Raw genomic sequence first — 25299 nt, forward strand, 5'->3', positions numbered from 1 at the left:
TATGAAAGTCAATTATTTCAACAAAATGCAATTTAGCTTTTGAATGTATTTCATTTGGATTCAAGCTGATTTTCATGGGCCTGCTTTACAACAAGACCTATTAAAAAAACATACATGTGACTATTGCCAGCAGCCCTATCGCCCTGCATCTCTCAACTGGCTACCCACTGAAGCTAAGCAGGGTTGATCCTGGTCAGAACCTGGATGAGGGGTGTCCTGGGAAGCTATGGTTGCTGCTGGAAGTGGTGTTAGTGGGACCAGCAGAGGGTGCCCACACTGCGGTTTGTGTGGGTCCTAATGCCCCAGTATAGTGGCAGGTACACTATACTGTAGTGGGTGCCATCTTTCGGGTGAGACATTAAACCAAGGTCCTGACTCTCAGTGGTCATTAAAGATCCCTGGGCATTTCTTGATCAGAGTGGGGAGTTATCCCAGTGCCCGGGCCAAATGTCCCCCCTCTGCCTTTACTGTGGCCTCCAAATTGTCCCTGTGTATAATTGGCTTGCACTTGCCCTGCGATGGCTTGGCACAGAGTCTAGGGTGTACACTGCCTTGCGCTCATTGCTTTCCGGGTAGGCAAAGCGGTTTGGCAAATGACATGACATAGGACTATTATTAAAAACCTGTAAACCTGTAAAACCTGTAGATCAAGTTATAAATGTACTAGAATTGTAAGAGTTTATGTACTGCTCTGGAAGCATTGGTTTGCTTAAATAATAAAACTTATGTCTCTGATTTTCTCTGAACCTCTTCATTAATGTCTTTACAATTTAAAGTGGTCTCATTTTACAGTAATCATGTAATATTTATATCTTCTATTTACATAAAACGCACAATTTAAGCAAAGATACCAGTAAAATGTATTTTTCTGCTTCCCTGTCATGTTCAGGTGATGGTGTCAGATTGCTAACTAGAAATCAGCATTCTAACTGTTAGGATTGCTCTCTTCATCTGTCAAATACCAAGAAGAGAGAATCGTCTTCTGACCAAGGTCTGATGCCAACCCTAATGGCATTCTCTCCCATGTTTCATTTTCAAGTTTTATATAAGTGACAACAAAGTAACTTTGCACACTCTAGAAACAGTGGTAATACTTCTGCCTGGAACTCACCAGTGGCAGTGCTTTAGTGATCCATCCATTACCAGAAAGCCACTTATCTCTGTTAACGGTCACTATCCATAAACACAGGGCATAAGGTATGACTACACCCTGGATGGGGCACCAGTCCCTCATAGGGTAGACACACACAAGCACTTATGGGTTATTTATTGGTTTAATACAAGGGGAGAACATTCAAGCTGTACATAGAAGGCACCCCAGGACCCAAGAGCTGGGCTGACCACCGCACCAGTGTGCCATATTGATAGTGGTGCAAACCCATAAAGTAAAACACAGCAGGTTGCTGGCTCTGTCATACTCTATTAATGACATCAGTTGAACATATTGATGAGTAAATGCCTATGGATGGATTAGACAATGGATAGTTGTTTGAAAAAAGTAAATGTAATTACATAAGGGGCTTTCCTGCTAATTTGTGGCCTATAAAAACTATAATTTTGGAAACACTCCTTTTCATCCTTTCAAAGTTAACAGGTTATACTAATTTAGTTATATTTTCATAAGACAATTGATATTGCTTTCACAAAACAGAGAAACATTTTCCAATACCAGAAATCAAATTCTTATTTTTTTTCTTCATAACCCAGGTAGTGAAGCTGAGAAACAAAGGGATAGCTTGTTACCTCTAGCTGCACTGCACATCAATCTTCATTGGTTTTGACACAAAACACATCTTTAGTTTGCTGTATCTTGGGACTCCAATGTGAGCTAAATAGGTCACATTCACTTCTCTCAGTCTCTTGATTATTTAAAAGTTTTATGAAAGTTTTTTTAAGTATATCTTAAAATCTTCTCCAGGAGTCTACAATAAACTTTTAGGAACTGGATAAAGTTTTGTATTACATTGAATTTAAGTATGATAAACTTAATTTTATGCACTTAATTGCATAAAAAGCAATCAGTTTATACCAATTTTTATATACTTTTTTGTGTATGATAAAAAGTACTTAGAATAGAACCATTTACAAATTTGCTACATGTATGCAACAATTGAAAATGAATAAATCTAAATAAACTTTTTTTTCTGAAATCCCCAGCACACCATCTACTCTGCTTATAGAAGACTCAACCTAATGCAAATTTACAGGTGATAGGTATTCAGGGAAATGTGAGTGTTTGGATTGAGAACTGGTTATTGAATACAGAAATGAAGGTGCCAATTAGGGTTAAGTACTCAAACTGGGGTGACGCAATTAGTGGAGTACCCAAGGGATCTGTACAAGGACCACAGCTGCTTTTAATTTATATCAATAATCTAGTTTCTGTATAATTAACTAGTCACTAGTATTGTATAGAAAATTAATAGTTTAAAATAAGTGATGGTATGTAAAATGTTATGAATTTATGAGTAAAGTCTCATTTAGTATATTCTGAAACATTTTGTCACCATATTATAGGAAATATATTGCTGTTCTGGAATCAGTCCAGAAAAGAGCCACCAGATACAATCTGATGTTTAAGGGAAGGTCCTACACTGACAGGCTGAGAAACTGAACCTTTTTAATCTTAAACATAGAGACTTCCTGGTATTCAAAATCCTAAAAAGCATTAACAAAGTCAATCCAAAGGACAAAGAATTTGTGCAGAAATGGTTTATATCGCACTTTTAGAGGACAGAAGTACAGGCTATGTGGAAGTACTTTTAAAACAGAGAATAGGAGGCACTTACTTAACCTAAATGTTGTGTAAGAATGACCTAGCCATGGTGTTGAAGCCGACACATGCTTTTTTTAAGAAATGGCTGGAGGAGATTCTTGTATCAAATAATTATGGCAAAATGCAAATTGATTAGACTTCATTGTTACCAATCAAAACAGTAGAAAAATGTTGGATTTTGATATCTAAAAACAACTGAAAGTGAAATTTTGTTTATTATTGAATAAAAGTCTACAAATTTATTAACTGTTTAAAACAAAAGGAATATCACTACCAAAGCTTCACAATAAAAAACAAGATTGAAACATATAAAAATGGAAAATCATCACAATACATTGAACATAGTGAAGAAAGATACAACATGTGAAAAAAGGGTTAACTTATTTCTTTCTGCACAAATACTTATTTTTGTACAAGACATTCCATGCTTAAGTACTTTTGAGTTGAGCAGGGACGGAAGTTAACTGATAAGAGATTCCAAGTTTGAGCTAGAGACTCCCTAACCATGGGAAGAAGAGACCACCATTCAAAATATTCAAGGTCTGGAGAATGTCCGAACACAGGTGACCTCCCACCAGTACCACAGTAACAATTTGCATCTGAAACGGCTGAAGTTTTCTATATAAACTGGAGCTTTGTACCTATATCTCTGAACAATTTTTTGATTTTATTGTTCCTTGCATGCCTTAAAACTCACTTGTTTCAGCTTCATCTCGAGGTCCAGAACTTATTTGTTTGTTACAACAATAGTAATACAATATAGTGTTGGAAGAAAAAAAATCAATGCAATAGTAATAGTAATTGTGATTCTATCAAGATGGAACATTGTCAGATATTTCAGATTTCAGGAGTGGGACAAATTGAATGTGTAGAGTCAGGCAAATGCCTGACCCAGAAGAAATTAAGTTACCAGAATCCTGGGAAAAACTTCACAGACATATGGTGTCAGACTGCCTTTTTTACTTTCAAATAACATAACTCAGCATCAGGGTTTATTTTTGTATCTGTCTAGAATCCTGTTCAAATGCACCTTTGTCTCATCCATTAGGTCTTCTGATTCCATTGTTTGCCAAGATAAGAACTATATCTGTTTGCAAATGTAACTTAATGAACCAAATGTAATGAGCCTAAAAATGAGCCTATGTAACATGATTGGGTTCTTTATTATTCTTGAAACACTGTCATATTATGGTAGGTATTAAACGTAACCTAAAAGCATATGTTTTAAAAAGTATATGCAGCTTTGGTTGCACTTGTACTGTAGCTGAGAGGCAACGTCTAAATTAGAAGACCTTAAAAGTAATGTATTCATTATTTCTCATGTAGAGAGGATAAAATTTACCTTGCCTTGCTGTTGAGGTTTGACCCTATTAAAATTAATTTTATTTGTAAAAGGATTTATCTGTGTTGAAATAGGGTAACTTAAAAATTGTGTAAATGCTTTGCTATAGAGTAATGTGGTGGGTGAAACTCAGTAGGCTAATAATGTAAAGCAATGAGAAATAGGAACATGGAGATAGAAAATAAATAAAAGCAACACAATACTGTCAGTCAAGAACAAGTGAAGTTAAGTTAATTTCACAAATGATATGGCTATGATGATGGCTTTTCTCTGAAAGAATAAATACAGGGCAATCTAAATGCAATGTACATGTATGATTGAATTCACAGAGAAAGTGACTCTGGGTTCACAATTCAAAAGGCATAATGGTATGCGATAATATTAGCACACTTTACAAATGTGCACAAGCCTACTTCCACCATCCTCTATCACAAAAGGATCACTGAAAGCTTAAGCTGAGGATACCACATTTGAAAGTGTTATCTTTACTCTAAGTAATTGAGTTTTTTTCTAATTTCACCTAGGGTTTAGCTTAGACACCCTGAATTAAAACAGACCTTTATTACAGTTTCCTGAATGTGAAGTAATAATGACAGAACCTACATTCAACCATGCCTCCATCCCTGCTTATATCTTAATCTACTTTGAAGGTGCTGATGTACTCCATAAATCTTATTCTGTGTGTGGTCATTACAAATAATACTTGGATAGCTGTTCTTCCAAACCAACAAGACCAGATACTAAATTTGTGATTTCATTTGATTATGGAAATGGAAAGATTCCCTGGACCGCATTTTCAAAGCATATGGCACTCTTAACACAACACTGCAATTAATACGCAATTTACACACCATTGCAAAGAAACCCACTTACAGTATTGACACTGTGGATTACAGAAACACTCATTATGCGCCTGGCTTTAAGACTTCTCTTGTCCTTGTATTTTTTAAAACCTTCTTTAAATTTTTATTAAAAAAACTGAAATGGACATTTTCCTGATTCTAAAATGATCAAATGTTACTTTATCATCACTGTTTAACTCAGTGGTCATTAGAAACGGTTATGAGATTTAATTCAATATTGTATTTTAAAAATTAATAGCTATTGCATGTATGTCCCAGGGTATACAGTATTCATGGTTTAAAACAAACGCATATCAGTGAGAAAGATAATATATTCATGATCTGGATATCATCCTGTACAATATCATATACAGTAGGTCACTTGATGAAAAAGAGCTTAAGGTGCTTTTGCTAACTGTGCTGTCAGGTCCTCATTTATCATGAGATCAATTACTATTTCTTACATATATAGGTTGTTTTTAATTGCTTAAAGATTAATGAATCATGTCTGTATGCTTCAGTCAATTAAAATATTTCATATATATACAGTATACTTATAATATAGGTAATGTCCATGTACCATTTTTAAAACACCCATTATGGATAAAAGGGTTTACAAAGTGATAACTTAAAAGACCCATGGCCTTTATAAATGAATTAGAACGCTTGTTCTCTATATTCTTTAGCAAAATAAATAAAATAATTAATTCTATGTTCCTCATACAACTTTGGAGAACAGTCATTGTTACAACCTTAGAGGACAGGTACTGTAGTAGCTGTTACCCTAATTTGAGGCCATACTTTATCTTCAAGTTACAGGTGTTGATCAATTAGGTGGTGCAGGAATTGTCTCATTAAACATTTGTGTAATGTCGCAGTAGTATTCATCTATAAAAATGTAATAATGCAATTTCATTAACATCAAAACTACATAACAATATAAGTATACATAACGGTTACAGTATGAGTTTAACCGTGGTGCATACAAGTCCTAAAGTAGCTCTCATAGATCCTTTTGTTGACTATTATTATGATTCACTAATTATGATTGATATTTAGTGTGGCAGGATTTCAGAGGTCTGCATGAAACTGGATAAAGATGAACCTCTTGCACCTGGTTTGCAAGACATTTTAAAAGAATTGAATTTGCTTTCAATAAAAAGAGCCCAGGGGATGATAAGCAGGCAGGGACCTACAGTAATTGGGCACATTGTGAACTGAACACAATGAGTGGTTAGCATTGTTGCCTTGCAGTGCTGGGCCCCAGAACTTAATTCCTGAGATGCTGTCTACATGAAGTTTATATGTTGGCACTCGTTTCCTCCCAGAGGCCAAAGACATACTGGTAGGTTAACTGGCTTCTTCGAGTGTGTGCCCTGTGATGGAATGGTATCCCTTCTACGGCGTATCCTGCAGTTGCTTTCCAGGATAGGCTCTTGCACTCCTGTGACCCTGTATTGGATAAAGTGGTTAGATAACAGATGAATGGATGTCAGTCTGTTATGTCCCAGTGTTTTGGTTATTGCTTCGCTTTTGGTTATTGCTTCGGCTTCGTTGTTTTGTTTTGTTTTGTTTTGTTTTGTTTTGCTGTGTGTGTGTGTGTGTATTTTTGTATAGCTTTGGCTTTGTTGTTCTGTTGGTTTCTGTTAGTTTCTTTGTACTTTCGTTTGTTTGTGTGTTTATCCTTGTTTTGCCATTACTTTGCCCTAATGTGTTATATGTTCAACTTTTGTGTTCTTTGTACCTGTTCCTGTTGATTACTCTTGTTTTCACTTATTTGTATTCCTGGTTCACTTGTGTTTTTGTGAACTTTTATATATAAGGTTAGTTTAGGTTGTTGGGTACACTTAACACACTTAGTTGATTTTGTATTAGTACACTAGTTTAGTACGGTGAGTGCCATTTGACTGTATGGTTTTGGGTAGTCAGTGGAGGTTAGCTAGGGTGTTGAAGACGCCGAAGACCGTGTGTTTCGGGTTTTCTTTTGTAGTCAGATTAGCTTTCCCTCACTGTCCTAGCCAGCTCCATTTTGTTTGTTATTTTCTTTTCTTTGGCACCACTCTAGTTCCTTACCCTTGTTATCACGCTTCCTAGTCCCTCACCAAAACCCACCTGCTTCCAAAAGAACTATCCTAAATGTTACACCCCTATACCCCTAGACACTTGGGGTCGTAACACAGTCGAAAAATACAACAAAGTCAAGTGAATACTGAATTTCAGCACAGTCCTATGGAAAACCATAAGGAAGGCTTGAAGAAAGTAAGTCTGTGATATGGGATATGCAATACGGGCTAGAACAGTAACCTCTAGTCTCTGTCACATGAGCTGTAATCATTAGTATTAACTGTACACTCAGATCCATACACTGTAGAGGAAATTACTTTGGAAATCACTATTCAAGCCTCAAGGGCAGTAGAATTGTTGGCTTTTTGAAGTAATCATTCGGATTACCTAATATTTTCTTATAAACAAAAGCCTGAATTATTACATCTTTGACTCAGTCTCAGATATGATGGATGAGGGTCACCTTTTTAACCCCATTAAAGAGGGAATTTTTTTATTAGCTGTTTCACGTATCCTCCCATACACTCTTCACTTCACATTATACAAATTAGTAGGAAGGGACATTCGAGCTAAAGGGTCACTTTCTCTATTTGGTTGTGCTGTTTTTTTTTTATAACAGACTGCAGATATTGTTCCCTTGTCAAGTCACTTCAGGCTTCAATGGCGCTTCTAAATCCTTATACCTTACTTTAAGTAATACCATGTGTTCATCGACCCTCAGCACTACATTTGACCTCATCTTAAGAATTGTGCCTTATGAGTGCAGAAAGGTTCAAAATTGCTGCTGGTGATCATTTAATAGAACACTTTTTCTTTTATGGATTGGTCAATACTTTGCAAAGATGTTAGCAATCGCTCTTGAGTAAAATAAAATAACTTTTTTTCAAAGAAAATATTTAGTCTTTTGAAGCACTAAATCTTATTTAACCTGTGTGGAAACCTTCACTTTAAAAGAGCTTAAAGAATGACATTCTAAACAAATAAGGAAAAAATAAAATTTCCCCCATGGCTTTGCTGGACTACGGGTCATTGAAACGATTAACAGAATTATCAAACCAAGCAGAAAAATACAGAGGGCGTGTGAAGAAATTAATTGAGCTTGTAAATGCTATTTTTTTTTATTTTAAAACCATTCTGTTATCCAGCAGAGAGAGCAGATGCTTTGTAATATTGCATTACATTGGATATCTGTGTTCTTATCATATTCAAGAACAAATATATCCAAAATTACATGTTGACATTTAAGTCAATATGAAATTCTTGTCCCCTTTTTCAGTCATGGTAATGTGTTTCCCATAACCAATCCCATATGCACTAATTATCTCTAGGGTAGCACAATACTGGGGTTTTTCACACAGCTAATGAACATGTCTGTGAGGGGACAATAAAATGAACAGGGATTTTGTTCAATTTCCATGTTTTGAGAACAAAGCAGATTATAGAAAGTTCTAGCTACTGTACAGTATATTCCCTCCCATTGTCACAGAGTAGGTGATACTCCATCAAGTAGTTTAATCATTCTTGTTTATTTCCTCTCTCTGGGATAGGTTGAGGAGCACTATTCACACAGATTCAACATACTTTAAAAATCATGAATAAGAATCACTTTGAATAATCCCGTATCTCTGCACTGTAAAGCTTTTTTTACAAATAAAATATATATAATATTTTGGCTTAAAATATTTGGAATAGGATGCCAACAACAGTTTATTACAGATCTATCTAAAAAACATTTTAAGGAGCATTATAAGCAATTATCATTAATGTTATTTAATCTATACATCTGTGATGAAACAGTTGTTTATCCCAGTCTCTCTCTCACCTGCAGGCATTTTTCCTGGGTTACTGTAATGGTGTAAATGCAATTAGCAGTTGATTAAGTATAATTGAAAAAGAGAAAAGTCTCTGAAAGTCGCATGAAGTCTAGGCAAATAGGATTTAAAATAAGAATTAAGGATTACAGGATCTTAATTTAATTATCTTTAGAAGCTTTGTATCTTCTCAGGTTCTAACATAGTCTACAGTACAATTTTAGTCTGTTGTCTATCAGATTTTATATAAAGGAGCTTTATTTAATATTTGAATTTCTTTGTTAGCTTTATAATAAATAGTATATACATTGTTAACTTTTTGTGTGTTACTGCTGACTTGCTATTAAGCACAAAGGCAGGTCATAATTGCATAAGCCAGGAGCAATGTTTACAGCTAAAGTCAGGATTTTCTGTGTTCTAGTTTATTGAAAGATTAGCTTTGTGTAATAACGTGCTGCCTGTTAATCTATGAACCATCCAAAACTCTCTAAGACAGTGTTGGGTGTTAAAAAGCAACTGATATTTTCATCTAATGGAATAGAAACAGAATGGTAATGGTGGCACAGTGGTTAGCATTGCTGGCTTACAATGCTGGGGCCCTGGCTTCAATTTTGGACCTGGGGTGCTTGTAGTTTGTATATTTTCTCCATGCTTGTGAAGGTTCATGAGGGTTCTAGGTTTCACCCACAGTCCATACTGGCAGGTTAATTGGCTCTTGGGAAAATTGGTCCTTGTGTGTGTGTCTGTGTGTATCCTGTGATGATGTATTGCTTGGCAGGATAGGCTCCAACTCCCCCATGATCCTGTAGTGCATAAAGCGGTTAGAGATTCCTAAAGAGATTACTTAAGGAATGTTGCTGCAGAACAACTACACTAAATGAAAAGCTCTCCTCTTAAAAAAAAGTTGCTAAAAGGCATTGTTTGATGGATTTTTTTCATGAACTGTGAAATAAGCTAACATTTTAATCATTAATGCATTTAGAAACAAATTCCTTCTCTGATAGTGCCACAGGCCACTAGTTAGGGAATGTTGGTAGAAAGAATTAACTTCATTTAATAAAACAACAAAAGCAGTTAGCTCATATGCAAACACTGAAATACTGCAGACCGTCACTAAATTTGCGCAGCATCAGCTGTATGTTTTCTGCTTTAATTATTGTCTCCTCCTTCCCACTCTTTCCTCCCCCTTTCTCACATTTGAATGCAAAGTGTTTTACTGGGATCATCATATACAAAGGAATGACATCCACTCATAAAATGGAAAATTTAATAACCACAAAAGCAATACAAATTGTAATAATGACAACAGCCACAGTAACAGGCTACTGTAGAATGCTCCATGATTTTAGAAAAATGCTTTTGAGCAGTAACCTCACAATAAAATTAATGCAGTACTGCACTACAGTATATAATATTAAGTACAAATACAGAACTGTAATGGTGTATTGTTGCCAGTCAAAATGTATTTAAAGACAAGTAAATAAACAATTTGCACACAAAAAAATAAACCACACAATAAATATATAATACTTGTTTTAGTCGACCACTATTGCATATCAAAAATACATTTCCTTCGATATACTGTAGTAGCCACTGACAATGAAGGGACCAGTGACATACAGCATCACCCTTAAAATGAATCTTGGAAACTCAAATATCTTGTTGAACTGTCCACTGAAGAATAAGCACTGTTTTGTCTATGATATAGTGATGCCATAGACTCAGTGGACTTTGTAGGTAGGCTATATGCATGTTTCTTGCTTCTTCCTTCAGATAACATAATATATTTGATTATACATACAAGAAAAAAAAAGTGTGCAGCAGGAGAACAACAGAACACAATGATATACTTACAGTAGATATGCCAAATTCCACTGCAAAAAAAACATAATTATGGACAACACATTGTCCTTTTCTCTGCCTCCATCATTCATTTATCTTTTCTCTTGGGTTTGTTTTTAATGTATTCCCATTTCTAGTCCCAGTTTCTGTTAAGCATACATCAACCAGATGTGTTGTTCCAGCAGTGAAATTAGGTTAATCAGATTCTTATCCTTTCATACAATACCATATCGTGCTTCTTGAATAGTTCCAGCTGGATAGAACAATTTATTTAAAAACAAATTCATTTATTTTTGCTGTTTATAGTTCAAACCTGATTTTGTGGTATAAAAATGCAATATAAAAAGCTCTGAGCTGTTAAATAAACAATGACATGTTTTACAATTACCATATCATTGTGTGGGCAAGTAAAATAACTACTGGTGGAGGAGAAGTTTTCTTTTTTTCCACTACATTACACAGAGTAGAAATGGTGTACAACTAAAGTATCATGTCTTCTGCAGCCAGAGGGCACTCCTTCTCTGTCCTGTCTCTCATTTCCGGTTCTCTGCTGTCCTTCCGGTGTTTCTCTCTATCTGGGGCTATATATTTCAGGGTCTTTCATTCTGCCTTCGCTCAGCATTGACGTTCGGATGGCCTGAAACCCGCCTAGCACCAGGTCGCCCCACGTCCGCTACCTGAGGGCATACTGTAGGTTTCTATACGGCATTCCCTGAACAGCTGAGCCCGGGCTAACCCCTTATCGCCGCTACGCATAGGGTCTTTTTGCTCTCCTGTCTTTCCACGGTTCGTCCTTTCCAACATCCGTGACATAAAGTCATTTATCATAAGAAAGCTACATAATTATTTTAAGGGTTGTGCTAACCTGGAACCTATACTGGAAGTACAGGAGACAAGACAGTACTACAAGCTGGTTAATGTAGCCACCATGGCATTGAGAAATGTAAGGAAACTGCAAACAGCAGACTCCGCAGTCCAGAACTGAAGCGGTTCTTCAAAGAAAAGATGTGGTAAAAGATCACACAGTGAACCTGTACTATTTAACAGAATGACAATACGTTAAATAGCTGATTTCTTGTATACAGTATGTACAAGCCACAGTAAATAAGAATAAAATGTGCAAATGAGATCAGGTCTGAGGATCTCAGTCATTTCTTGAAAAAAAGTGATGGTATCAATTGCAACCACATGACTGGGTCATTCCTTTTCTCAGTTTTAAACAAACTTGTGTACTCTGGTCTGTTTTTGCACTCTGGTGCGCGTTTCTGTATTGATTCTGAAAAGGTCCATAGAATTGACTTTGTCAGTGCCTTTGAGGATTTTAAATACTTAAATCAGTTCTCCTTGTTGTTTTCTTTTTGAGACTAAAATGATTTTGTTCTTTCAGTATGCCAGAGTAGGATAATCCTTTGATTCCAAGAATGTACTGTATCTGATTTCTGTTATCTGAAATATTTCCAGAGTACAAATATTATTATAACATACAACAAGAATTTTATACATTCTTAATGAGGTCTGTGCATTGTAAAATTATATTGTATCATTTTAACATAACATCTCTTAATTTAAATTATGTTATTTTGATGAAATTGTAAAATTGTGTTTTATTGCCTCCCCATATTGTTTAGAACAGGGGTTGTCAACTTTGACACAGATGCCATTCCATCACAAGTGTTTGCTCTAGCTAATCCTTAATTATCAAAGTGATCCAAAGCACCTGGATTAATTAGCAATTAAGAATCAATTCAGTATTTAAATTATTACAAAGCTGAAAGGCATGGTGTGCTGAGGTTTATTCCCTCTGGTTTAAAAAATGAAAATGTCTTTACATACTGTACACATCAATTATTTTTTGATAGATTGTTCAACCTCAGTGCTTCAGATTTCATACAGTATGGTTTGTTTTGTTATCAGCATGTAACACACTGTTCCTTTATACAGTACATAAAATGTCATTTGCCAGGTCTTTGTCCAGTTATGAGTATCTAAATCTTTAGAACTTCCTTTGTAGATTCTAGTGTTTTTGCTAAAGAGAAGGAGAGAGAGATCACTTTATTGGCCATATACAATTTCTTGTATTAGGGATTTGTCTTTTCGCACCCCAACTTGCTCTCCATGCAACACACAGACAGGGAGAGAAGCTTGGGCTCAGAGTTCAGGGTCAGTCATTTATATAGTGCCCCTGGAGCAGTTAGAGTTTAGGGTACAAACCGGCAACCTTGCAGACACAGGCGCAGATCCTTAGCCACAGAGCCACCACACCGCACACAAAACCATATTTTACAGTATCTATGTAAGAATCTAGATCATCGATAGAAATTACAAAGAGCAGTGATCCTTATACAGATCCCAGCAGTACTCTATTTATTCCATCCCAGTAAGAACATTCATCTCTTAACTGTAATCAGTTTTCTATCCAATAAGCACTATATACTATAAATATACTACAGTATATCATGTGCTCCGTTTCCATTATTGCTCTTGCTTAAGAACTCTAAACAATTGGTTAAGCAAGACTTACTTTTATTAAGTCCATGATGACTTATCTCGTATAATGAAGTTCAAGTAGGCAGCTGCGACAGCATGTGTAGGCTGCAAAGGAACAAGTAAAGGTTTATTCCATGCTGAAAAGAGAAGAAACACAATATTCTGGCTGTGGAGCCCTTTTCAGGTGTGAGAAAGAGAGGAAAATCGACAGCTGATGAGGCACAGGAGTGGAAAGGAGGCTGGAGCAGGGGGGAGGCAGAGTGGGCACTCAGGTGGTATGAAGTCAAGAGAGGTGAAGAGAGGCGTGAACTCAAAACCTGCAAAAAGGATTAGAGAGAGAAATTGAGAGGATTAGATGGAAACAAATCTGTTGTTGAGAGAAGGGGGAAGCTGTGATACTAGTTTCAAGATCATTTTGGTTTCAGATGTCTTCCTGCAATAGGAGTTCCAAACAGTCTCACCAATGTAGAGAGCTAAATATTTTCTGTAAGACATGCAGGAAATAAGGTTGCTGGAGGTACAAGATGTCATCTGAATGATCCAGAATTGTCCAGAGGGGCCTTATGTATGGCATTGGATATATAATTATAGGTGATGTACCAAGTTCTGTTGCAGGTGAAAGTGCCTGGTGTGGATGATTGCTGCAGGCAGTCAAGGTAGTTGTGAACAAGAAGGTTACGCAGAGTAGGTGATCAGCAATATGAGATGATGGGGCAGTCAGAAAAAAGGGTACCAGTGGAGGAATCATCCTGTAAGATGGGAAAGCTATTAATGGTCCTGGGGATAGAAAGGGTATAGGGTGGTAGGGAAGCACCAATGGAATGCAGTTCTGAGGCTGGGAGTTCCTAATTGAGTTGATAATCCAAGGGCTATGGAGTAATATTTTTGGCTCAGAAAAGGACCCTGTCAATAACATGGGTTGGGTTTTTTTTTGTTAATGAAAACAGAATGCATTTTATTTGGGGGCTTGGTTTTGGAAGTCCAACATCATCACTGTAAATTCGTCAGAGCCTGAGGAACTGTGAAAAAGGGGGAGAATTTTTAGTATGTGTGTGGTGAAATTACCTGTACAAGAGATAGCTGTGTGAATCTGTGGGTTTGTAATAGACAGAAGTAGAGAGTCGTTGATGGTAAATTGATAGGTTTATGTCCAGAAATGGAAGAGTAGTGGAAAATATGTTAACTGCATACTTGAGGGAAGGGTGGAAGTTGGTGAAGTGATGCAGTAAATGCTCTAGCTGGTCATTAGAGCCTGTGGCGGCACTGACGCAGTCATCAATGTATCTAAATGTAGAGGTCAGAGACAAAGCCAGTGTAGGGAGCGAATAAGCATTCTTCTGACCAGCCGACAAAAAATTAGCATAGCTGGGTTCTATCCTGGTAGGCACTCTACCAACCTGTTGATAAAGAAACGCATCCAGTGTGAGAACCAATTCCACAAGACATACTGTACAAGAGTGTGGGAGGTGGATCAAGCACTGTGCATTTTTCCAGCATGTGCTTGAGGGCTATAAGACAAATATTGTGGGTAATGACGGTGTGCAAGGATGTGATGTGCATAGTTACAATTCTGGGCCCTAAAACTGGAAATCATTAAAACATTGGAAATAATGGTTGGTGTCCTTGATATGTGAAGGAACTCCTTCAACCAGTGGTCTCATAAGGCTGTCTAGGAAGGCTGAGATGTGAGTTGTAGGACAGTTGCATGCTGATATGATGAAGGATCTAGGGGTGTCGGGTTTGGATGCCTGAGGATGTTCAACAATGAGACAGTTCGACTCCTGGGGGGGTTCCTTGTTGCTGATCAGAAGAGTGATGGTGGATACCACTTCCTTTTAGTAGTTAGTGGTACGATCCTGTGGGAGAGGATAGTAGGCAGAAGTTTTGGTTAGTTGTCTGGAGGCTTCATTGATATACACCAAGCCACACCATGACATTTTTTCCACACCACGACAGCGCTGCCTTTGTAGTCTGGTTTGATAACAGTATCATTTCTATTGCGGAGAGATTGGAGTGACTTAATTTCTCCTTGGGTGAGGTTAGACCTGTGTTTCCTGGGTGTGGAAAGGGTCTTGGGAGCTTGATTGTTGTATTGATAAATAAAGTAATCTACTGACGGAAAACAGCCGGAGGGGAAAGTCAACAGCTCTGCTTAGGATTGATATTGTTAATGGGATCGGTAACCGGGTTGTTGACAGCTGCTGGTGAAAAGGAGTCATCAGCAAAATGTGCTCTGAGCCATATCCTTGGGTAAAAATGTTTAAGGTTGAGCAGTTGTGTTTGAGAGATGTCTAGCATCTTGGGGACTGGTACAAAACTGAGGCCTTTGCTGAGAAGAGATTGCTCCTCCTGTGAAAGGGAAAGGTCTGAGGGTATAGTAACAACAAGAGTAGAGGTAGTGGGGGTGTTGGTGTTTTTTTCTGTAAAAGATGATTGAGTTTTTTATCCTTCTCTGCAGGGAGCAACTGGTAAAGTTTGGAGTTCAGGAATCTGATGAGGTTAGTTATAAAGGGAAGATGATGTGGAGCTGTTAGCCATAAAAATTCTTTATTCTTTCTGACAACATCAAAGAAGCTAATCTGTTGTTTGAGAGAAAAAATGGTAGAAAGTTTCTTTGAAAAACATTGAAGAAGTCTATGAATGTTACTCTGGATGGTGTCCGAGTCAATGAAAAAGGTGTTAAATTTCAGACAAAATCCTTTAAGAAAGATATTATAGTGACCTCCACTAATATTATACTATATACTAGCCAGCAGCCATATCACCCCGCAACTCACAACTGGCAACCCACTGAAGCTAAGCAGGTGTGAGCCTGGTCAGTACCTGGATGGGAGACCTCCTGGGAAAAACTAAGGTTGCTGCTGGAAGAGGTGTTAGTGGGTCCAGCAGGGGGCACTCACCCTGCGGTCTGTGTGGGTCCTAATGCCCAAGTATAGTGATGGGGACACTATACTGTAAACAGGTGCCGCCCTTCGGATGAGATGTAAAACTTAGGTCCTGACTCTCTGTGGTCATTAAAAATCCCTGGGCGTTTCTCGAAAAGAGTAGGGGTGTAACTCCTGGCGTCCTGGCCAATTGGCCCTTACCAATCATGGCCTCCTAATAATCCCCATCTATGAATTGGCTTCATTACTCTCCTCTCCTCCCCACTGATAGCTGATGTGTGGTGAGTGGTGAGTGTTCTGGCGCACTATGGCTGCCGTCGAATCATCCAGGTGGATGCTGCACATTGGTGGTGGAGGGGAGTCCCCATTACCTGTAAAGCGCTTTGAGTGGAGTGTCCAGAAAAGTGCTATATAAGTGTAAGCTATTTTATTATTTATTTTTTACAGTATGTAACAGTATGTACTGCATATATAACTCCACTAATCCTAATCTTGTTGTTACTATACCCTCCGACCTTTCCTTTCACAGGGAATTTAATAAACACAGTTATGGAAACAACAGATTTAAAATCTATTTCTGTGAATACTGTAGGTGATGTGGTGTTTTAATTTACTGTAAAATTTCAGAACTTTTGACCATAAATTACCAGCATACTTGACTACTTTGGGTGGATTGGTCCATGGTCCAACTTGCAGATGCTTTGTGCTGGGAAGGTACCGTACAAATGCTGACAGAAGAGAGAGAGAGAGCTTTGCCTTACTCAACCAACTCTGCTAAAGTAAGCTTCCTGCTGAACTTAGGTCTTTAAAAACTGTCTGTGCACAGTTTGTCTTCTTGGGATCCAGCTGTAAATTAGACACATGGGAAAAACTTAGCTCTTTCTGGCTATAGCTTGGTCTTGAATATACAGTACCTGGATATTCAGGATGTTGACACAAAAAGTCTACCTGTTTAGTTTTGTTGATCAGGCAAAAATAACAGTGGGTTCATGAACCAAGATTTCTTCTTTTTTTCAGAAAAAAATTCTGTACTTTACCGACTTCCTCTTTCCATCTGGCATTTTGGAGAAACGTTTGTCCTAAGTTGGACTGCTTGCAGCCACATGATTGGAAAAGTCAGACTGCCAGTTAAGTTGGAGAGATGAGGAGCCAGTGAGTTAACCAATGGAAATGAGCTAGGTTCTTGCTTTTAAGGTACATGTCTGACATCACAAGTTGGTGATTGGTCAGAATGCTATCAAATACCGTTTTATTACCCACCTTGCTGGTAACTCATTGGTGGATCTTCCTTTCAGAGATGAACAGTTACCTTGAGCCTGTGGTTTTCTGAAGAAAACAGACTTGATGAGCTGTTGAGCTTTGATACACTGTTGATCTTTATTTGAGATACAGTTTTCCAATTTTTCTTATCAGAGGAACCTCTTTAGGACATTGTTGTGCACTTATACAGAGAGGCACCAAGCTGCCTTGTCAAGGCATACAAAGATTATTAAAAAAATATTTCATAACACTTAATTGTTAAGTGAAATAACTTCCCTTGTCCTATACTGTATGGTTCTCTCACCAGTTTCCTTCATTCTATCTTGATTGTTTGAGAACACTAAACCAAACAGGCATTCCCTCTAGTAGGTAGCCTGACAAACTGAGCAAAGATTCAATCACGTCTTTTTCAGCTGTCTTTACCATTGATGGTTTTTCCCAATCTATGAAAGAAAATATTAAACCATAATAACCATTTATTCCTTTAGACCTCCAAGCCTGATTTCCATGTACAATACCAATAATATTACATTTTACTTAATACTGTATTATAATTCGGGCAATCTATATTTTACTCCTGAAGGTTTTTTTATGTTACTGATGATGGAACTAAGACTGATATTATATAAATATTTTTGCAAATATTAGATAAGTATTTCTTCAGACAAAATCAAGAATTCCTTGTACTGTATGTTTTTCTTGTATGTTTGTAAGAAAACATCTAAACATCTATTATCATTATTTATTCTGTAATGTTGTTATCAATTACAGTATTTAAATTAGAGAAGCTGCAATATTTGAAATCTATGGGATAGATCTTTCTCTTTTACAGGCACTCTATTTTTTTTTACAGCTAAGGATTTTTTTTTAGCAAATGACAGGATAATATCAAAAAACAAATTTCATTGAACTAACATGCATTCCTTTAAGACTTGATTTTATTTAACTTGTGCATTGGCAGTTCTAACCAGCTCCTACGTAAAGCTATTTGATCAAATTAGATCTAATTTCAAGTCAAGATGATTTGCCTTTAGGCATTATATGAAATACATTGTGGTTATCATTAGTGATGAATGACAGTCTATCATGACATAAGTGCCTGAAGGAAGCGTCATAAAGAAACAGAAGAAGCCTGAGGACAACCGAATCAGCAATGTCTGGAGAACAGAAATGAACAATTCATATCTACCGTAAATAACTCATTCACATACATGTAGTACTGGAAATAAAAAGACAAGTTTACAATACAAATTACAGGACATATAGTTGTATCTTTTTTGTAAAAATGAAATAGTGAAATTATTTGATAGTGTTACAGTATATCAGGGTGCTTAGCATTTTTTTTTAAATGGTGAGCTGGAAAGAAGTTTAACAATCAGCACACATATGTTGAAGAGACAACAGCCACAGAGAAGCACAACAGCAGATCAATACAATTGTGGAGCTAAATCTCAAACAAGACTGTAATGGACTTACTGTATGGTACAAAATATTGAGGTTATCCTGACTACTGGTAAGATAGGTATAAGAAGGTTGTAATTCACAATGATATAACCTCAGGAATGCATCTCATAGGGCAGGGATTCATCTTTCAACATCAAAAGTTGAAAACCTACTGTATTTGGAACATACCTGTAAGTATCCTGATGGAACACTAACAGAGATGCTGCAACTTCTCAAATTACTGACATGAATAGCAAAGGCCATATGGGGCAGTGTGAAATTTACAAAACGTAGCCAAGCAAATTGGTTGAATTTTAAATGTTACAGGATATTTGCATAAAACATGAAGGCAAGATGTCAAGCTTGTATAAAGCAAAATGCAATAATGTTATACTAATTATTTTAATAAATTCATTTTTCTGTGCATATTTACTGTAATTATGCATTTGTATGCATTAAGCATTATGTTTAAACCTATTTTCATCATATTTCTCAACTTCCCCTTGTTTCCATAATTATTTCAGATATTGTATAACCTTGTGTAGATTTGTAGATGTTGAAAATAGACTTCACCACAGAAGTTACCACTTCTACATGTACAGTATACTAAGATGCTCAAAACAGCTCACAACATAGTCTGTTTTCCATTGTGAGTTGCAAACCATAAGACTTGTTTAGGGAAGAGACTAGCATTTTTCTTTGGAGAGCTTGAAAAGGAGATATCTGTGGCAGATGTAAGGAGATTAAACAAAAACAAATAACTTTATTGACAGCTATAGAAAACCCTGATTAGTTCAGTTACCACTTTTGTTGCTTTTGTTTTTAATTTACATGTCAGTCTGAATGCTGTAGAATAAACAGAATGACAATCATAAGTTTAAAAGATTCATATTTGTGTGTGCAGAGATAGGAAAAATAATCAATTCAGTGTCTTGAATCCTTGATTACTTAGCTCCCGAGTCACCTTCTCAAAAAGCTTAAAGCTCTCAATGCAAAACATTACTTTTAGTCAATTTAATCTTCATGTAATTTAAAGTTCATTACTGACCCATTATATACCTGGAGTTTGGTATTTGATCCCTTGAGCACAATAATTTTGAGACTTACAGTAACAGATCTAAAACCAAAGCATTACAGTATTTCAGTTTTTTTAAAAATCTGCCAAAGTTTTAAACTTCAGATTTCAATTAAAATGCTATTCTATACATCTAAAGTGGAAACAAAGTACTGTAGTTACGTATTAGAGTAAGTAGAGGCTAATCTCATACTGAAAGGTAGAAATAAAAGACATGTTGGCTGTTACATTTTAATAATAATAATTAAAATTACTTACACTTACTGTACATACTGTACAGCATAGCGCTTTTCTGGACACTCCACTCAAAATGCTCTACCAGTAATAGGGACTCCCCTCCACCATGATGGAATGGCAGCCAAAGTGTGCCTGTGTACAGTACTTACAGTATCATACATCAGCTATCAGTGGGGGAGGAAAATTGAGTGGTGAAGCCAATTCATAGGTGGGGATTATTAGGAGACCATGAATGGTAAAGCCCTGACTCTTTTTGAGAAACACCCTGGGATTTTTAATGATCACTGAGTCAGGACCTTGATTTTATGTCTCATCTGAAGGATGGCACCTTTTTTTTAAAAGTATATTATCCTCATCACTATACTGGGGCATTAGGACCCACACAGACTGCAGGGTGAGTGCCCCCTACTTGCTCCCTAACACCTTCCAGCTTCTATCATGGATTGTCATATGTGAGATGCAGGGTGATATAGCTGCTGGCTGATGTAGATTTTTAAGGAGAACAGCATATTTTTCTCAAAGTATCCAGCTGTAATCTACCCCTGTTTCATAGGACTTAATGCACTCTACCGTGACAATAAAGGTCAGAATTAATAAATTGTGATTCAGCACTAGGGACAATTTGAGCTATAAGTGGATTTATGTTATTTTCTCCATAAAACTTTACAATTAAATCCTTCACCTCCGGTAACTTCAAACTATTATCACTTTGCTGTGTTTTTTCTGTACTTTATAATGCACATTTTTCTGCATTGAAACAGAAAAAAATAAAGAGTTATGAAGTTATGCTAAGGTATAAACCGAAATATTACACAACTACCTTGGTAGGTCAGGACATGTGAAAATGTGCCTAACCTTTCCATTACTATTTGAATTCAGGTTTGTTCTTGTTCAAGCCTTGTGCCTGGCCCAGTCCTTACTTTATTTACTGTTTGTTACACAGAGGCTATTTCTGCCTTGGACGGACAGGTAGGCCCAGTGAAGCCTGCACAAGTCACCAGGGTAACAGCAGTCTCGGCACCAGCTGTGACTTTCGTGGCAAGTGACTGGACAGACCAAACACCAGCAGGTACGATCCTAAATAAAACTTTTGTCACCTGGTACTGCTTTCCTACAAAATAAGCCCTTTTGATATTTGTAAGCAAAATTGATCAAAAGGCTTCTGTATCCAAAAGAAAACTGTCATTCTTTTGATGAAACATGAATGAATGGTGAGCTAGGTCTGCCCAAGTTTAGCTGCAGAAGGTAACAGTCCAGCAGGTCTTATAGATCTTAGATCAAAAGTACTTTCATACTCACGCATACAGGTAAGTGTTAAATTTCTTCAGTTAAGCCTTAAATAAACATGTTCTCCCTGTGGTCCAGTGCTGTTGAAGTTTTAAAGAGACCTGAAAATCTTTACCTCAAGGATCTGATTTGGGGGAATCTGCGGTAACCAAGCAATTTTAGCAAGACAAATAAAAAATACAGAAATATTTGCCATAAGGTTAGAATGGATTGTACCAGCCTATTGATCTGTAGGTGATGGTGGTGTCTCCAATCCACTGAATTTTAGATTTAAACTAGTTAGTTAACAATTGTTAGTTTTTACCATACATATTTTACAGGCAATTCTACTGAAGGTATTGTTCAAGCCTCTACTTATACTCTAATCAGAACCACTTTTCCATCCATTTTATTTATGGCTTTTCCACAAATCAAGAATAAATACATCACATGTACTGTAACTTGTTCACATGAGCTTCAGGTCATTTTCTTATGTGCATAGTCTTCAAATGTCAGTTTGAAACTTTATAGTTTCAGTATCATCAATGTTATACCGTTCCAGAAAACCAATCATAACTCACTGAATACAACTGAGGTGAATGAACATTGCTGCATTATATTTAAACTTATGAAGTTGTTTAATTTCCAAAGGGATTATTCTATTTTTATTAAAATATGCCTACACAGAAAAATAACTATTCAGAATAACATTTTAAAGCACTCTTTAGTGTACCCCTTTGGATTAGACATGACATCTGTGTATAAAAGGGTTGCTATTTTCAACAGCTGTTAAGTCATCCTTTCATCCTCTCTTTACCTGAAGTAGGGCCCGCACCTTCTGGTAGTGTAAGAAATAGCAAGCAATACATTTATGTGCCATGGTGCGTTGACTGGTGCAGGAATGAGTTTGTATAGTGTTTTATTAAAGTACTGCTTCCTAGTAAGTTTTCATACCACAGTCACCGTGAGGATAATAATTTGTTCTGGACTTCTTAAATTGCTTTAATTAAAAGGTACAGTAAATATGAACATCAAACATTCAGAAAGCCATTGAATTTGATCAAATCAGATTGGTAATTTTGTTGCATGTCACCAACAGAAGTTAAAATCTTTTCAGCTAGAGCAATATTACTTAACTGGCATTGGGTATAATCAGTTATTGAAATGCTCAGATCCCTCTGTTCCACAAATAATTAAATTATTCCGACATTAATATGTGAGTAGGTAGCTGTCTGATCTCTTTTACTCGTAGGCATCTTTCTTTTTTTTTCTTCAGAGAATCTCATATGATTTCCATTCTGCTGAGATCAATAACCGCTCTAGGGCTTCACAGAAGTTAAAATGTTCCACTTTCTTCTTGCATTAATGGTCAGAATAGTTTTATATACTGTGGCATACCTGAGGGAAAGGGTGGGAGGGATAGCAGCCCTGACGGGATCTTTAGAATAGCAGGCTCTCAGAGAAAACGGACACACAAGGCAACTTCAAGTAAAAAATAAGAGCTCTTTATTTACAATGCAGGAACATAGAACAAAACTGCAAAAACAAAATACCAGACAAAATCCTTAGCTCTTGAGCTCTGACTGACTTCTTCAATCCTTCTCTAAATCACAGCTGGGAAGCTTTGTTTCTTTCCAGCTTCAAAACAATCAATCAGACATTTCTCCAAATAGCCAGGTGACAGAGGATTACAGGTCCTCTGGGGAATGTAGTTCCCCCTTTTGGGGAATGTAGCTTCAGATGAGAACCACCATATTTGCTTAACCTATTGATCTCTTACAGTCTATTCCTAGTATATTATTTCATTCTACAAAAAAGAACTTTGGACTCTTGGGCACACAATGAAAGTTGTGAAAGTTCTATGACAAGTTATCCTTTCATTTTCTTGCGGACACATCATGCCAATCCTTGCATGAAGGTTAAAAGCTACTAGTTCACTTGCTTTATGTCCGTTTCAAGCACTTAGTAGAATATGAAATATTGATTCAATGTTTACAATGTTTAGGTGTCTAGTGATACCTTTGTCTATGTATTAAAATGATTTATGTACTCATTGCAGAATGTTCATTGTTATTAGTTCCTGTGGCACATGCATATTCCTGTTGAATTGATTTGTGCAGCATCTAGTCTAGAATACTGAGATATTCAAAACCCATCTCCATAATTTCCTTGAAATCCAAATATTACTCAGTAGTGGCCCCAGAGCTTCCACAAAATGTCAACTCATTATTCCTTTGTTGAAAAAAAAAAAATTTTGTGTCCATTTTGGGTGCACAATAGCCTTTTCCAGAAAGCAGGTGGTTAAAATTCTAAAGAGCAAGAATACAAAAAATCCTAAAAATATAGAAAGCATAAAACCTTGGAAGACAAGGACCTTGGTAACATACAGTACAATGTATTAATAAAAAATACAAAAGAAGACAAAATAAGTAAATGATCTAATATTGGATATGAAGCAAGTTTGAATGAAAAAAAACAGTGTAATACTTTGTTTTATTTTTATTATTGGAATTGTGTATAATGATGGCATGAGGTACTGCTTACATGATTATGAACATAACCTTTCAATTTATTCAGTTGTAACCAAGGTGATGATTTTTATTCACTTTGAACAAACCTGGGGATCTAAAGGAAAACTGTATAGATTGGAAAATGTGGCTGAACAAAGGCTAAGTTTAAATTACCTAACCATCTGAGCCTTAACCATCTATTATGTGACAATAGGTTGTTTGTGATTGACTTAGCATTTCACAGGTATATTAAAAAAACAACTTGTATACAGTATACAAGGAACTTGTACATTGTGCCTTGCAAAAGTATTCATCTCCTGCCAGTAATCACGCTTTAATTAATTACAAGTAATATGTTTTTCATTCTAAAGCATAATAATCAAATAGAACACTGTTATACAGTATGTGAAGGAGGTTGAATAGTGGCAAGACCTGCAAAGAAAATGCACATTAATTATTGGTATCAGTAGGTTTGCATAGGTCTCTTCTAGCTTTGCTTTATTTTTTATGGAAAATTGTTCCAGTTCTGACGGGTTCCTAGGCAATAGCGAAGAGACTGCAATTGTCAAGCCTCGCCATGAATTCTTTTAAATTTAAATCAGGACTTGGCCTGGACCACTCAAGGCCATTTCCTCTTCACAGAGTTCAGGTGTTTTCCTTGTTTTTGCCTTTGCACCATCCATTGATCCTCACTCCTGATAGGCTTCCTTATCCCTGGTAAACAGTGTTTTAATAAATTAATTCTGCCACCATGTGCTTGACAATTGGGATGGTATACAGTACATCATGAGATTTAAGGTTGTCAGTCTTTTACCATAAAGGCTTTTTTCTTGCTCCTCACTCATATAGGCCAGGTTTGTATTTTAATATATTATACAATACAATATAATTATCAGGATGACCATTGACTTCCAAATATGATTTTTTTAAGCCACTCTTAATTTCACAGTGGCATCTCTAAGCAGTCTCCTGCTTACCCAGCTGCTCAATTTGGAAGGGTGACCTGATACAAGTAGTGTTTAGGCAGTATGTTTTCCACTCCACTTCTTAATGATGAATCTTAGTGCAATAAATGGAATTAAGTAATACTTCACCTATACTGCCAAACAATTCGATATTGACTAGTGTTCATAACTTAATGACTTTTTGCATCACTATGCGAGTTGTGGCTTAATTTTTAATGTCTGGAGAAACGTGCATTTACTCTAAAGCAAATTAAACCACTCTTTATACACCAAGACCATCATATTATTTTTATTTCCTCTCAAAGCATTATTTTGCACCTAACTGATTTAGGGTTGAAGTAGCAAAGGGGTTCTTAAAAAGAGAACCTGTCAGCATTTAAAAAAAAGCATTTTGTAGCTTTATAGTATGGAGCACATTTGTGTAGATTATCAGTATAATGTTAAGGTTGTCTAAACTACCTAATTTTGCAAGGAAATTTTACTAGATGTATAAA

The 25299-nt window shown here is 36.5% G+C and overlaps 1 protein-coding gene across 1 annotated transcript in view; it reads left to right on the forward strand.

Moving 5' to 3' along the window:
• Positions 1–25299, forward strand: part of tcerg1l (transcription elongation regulator 1 like) — a 96628-nt gene that overhangs the window by 48317 nt on the left and 23012 nt on the right. Inside the window, exon 6 of the mRNA XM_088916410.1 lies at positions 21008–21133. Coding sequence (XP_088772536.1) covers positions 21008–21133 — 126 coding nt within the window. The remainder of the gene's footprint in view (positions 1–21007; positions 21134–25299) is intronic.

This window comes from Atractosteus spatula, chromosome 5, assembly GCF_055471065.1.
Source record: "Atractosteus spatula isolate fAtrSpa1 chromosome 5, fAtrSpa1.hap1, whole genome shotgun sequence".
In the NCBI taxonomy this organism is placed as follows: Eukaryota; Metazoa; Chordata; class Actinopteri; order Semionotiformes; family Lepisosteidae; genus Atractosteus; species Atractosteus spatula.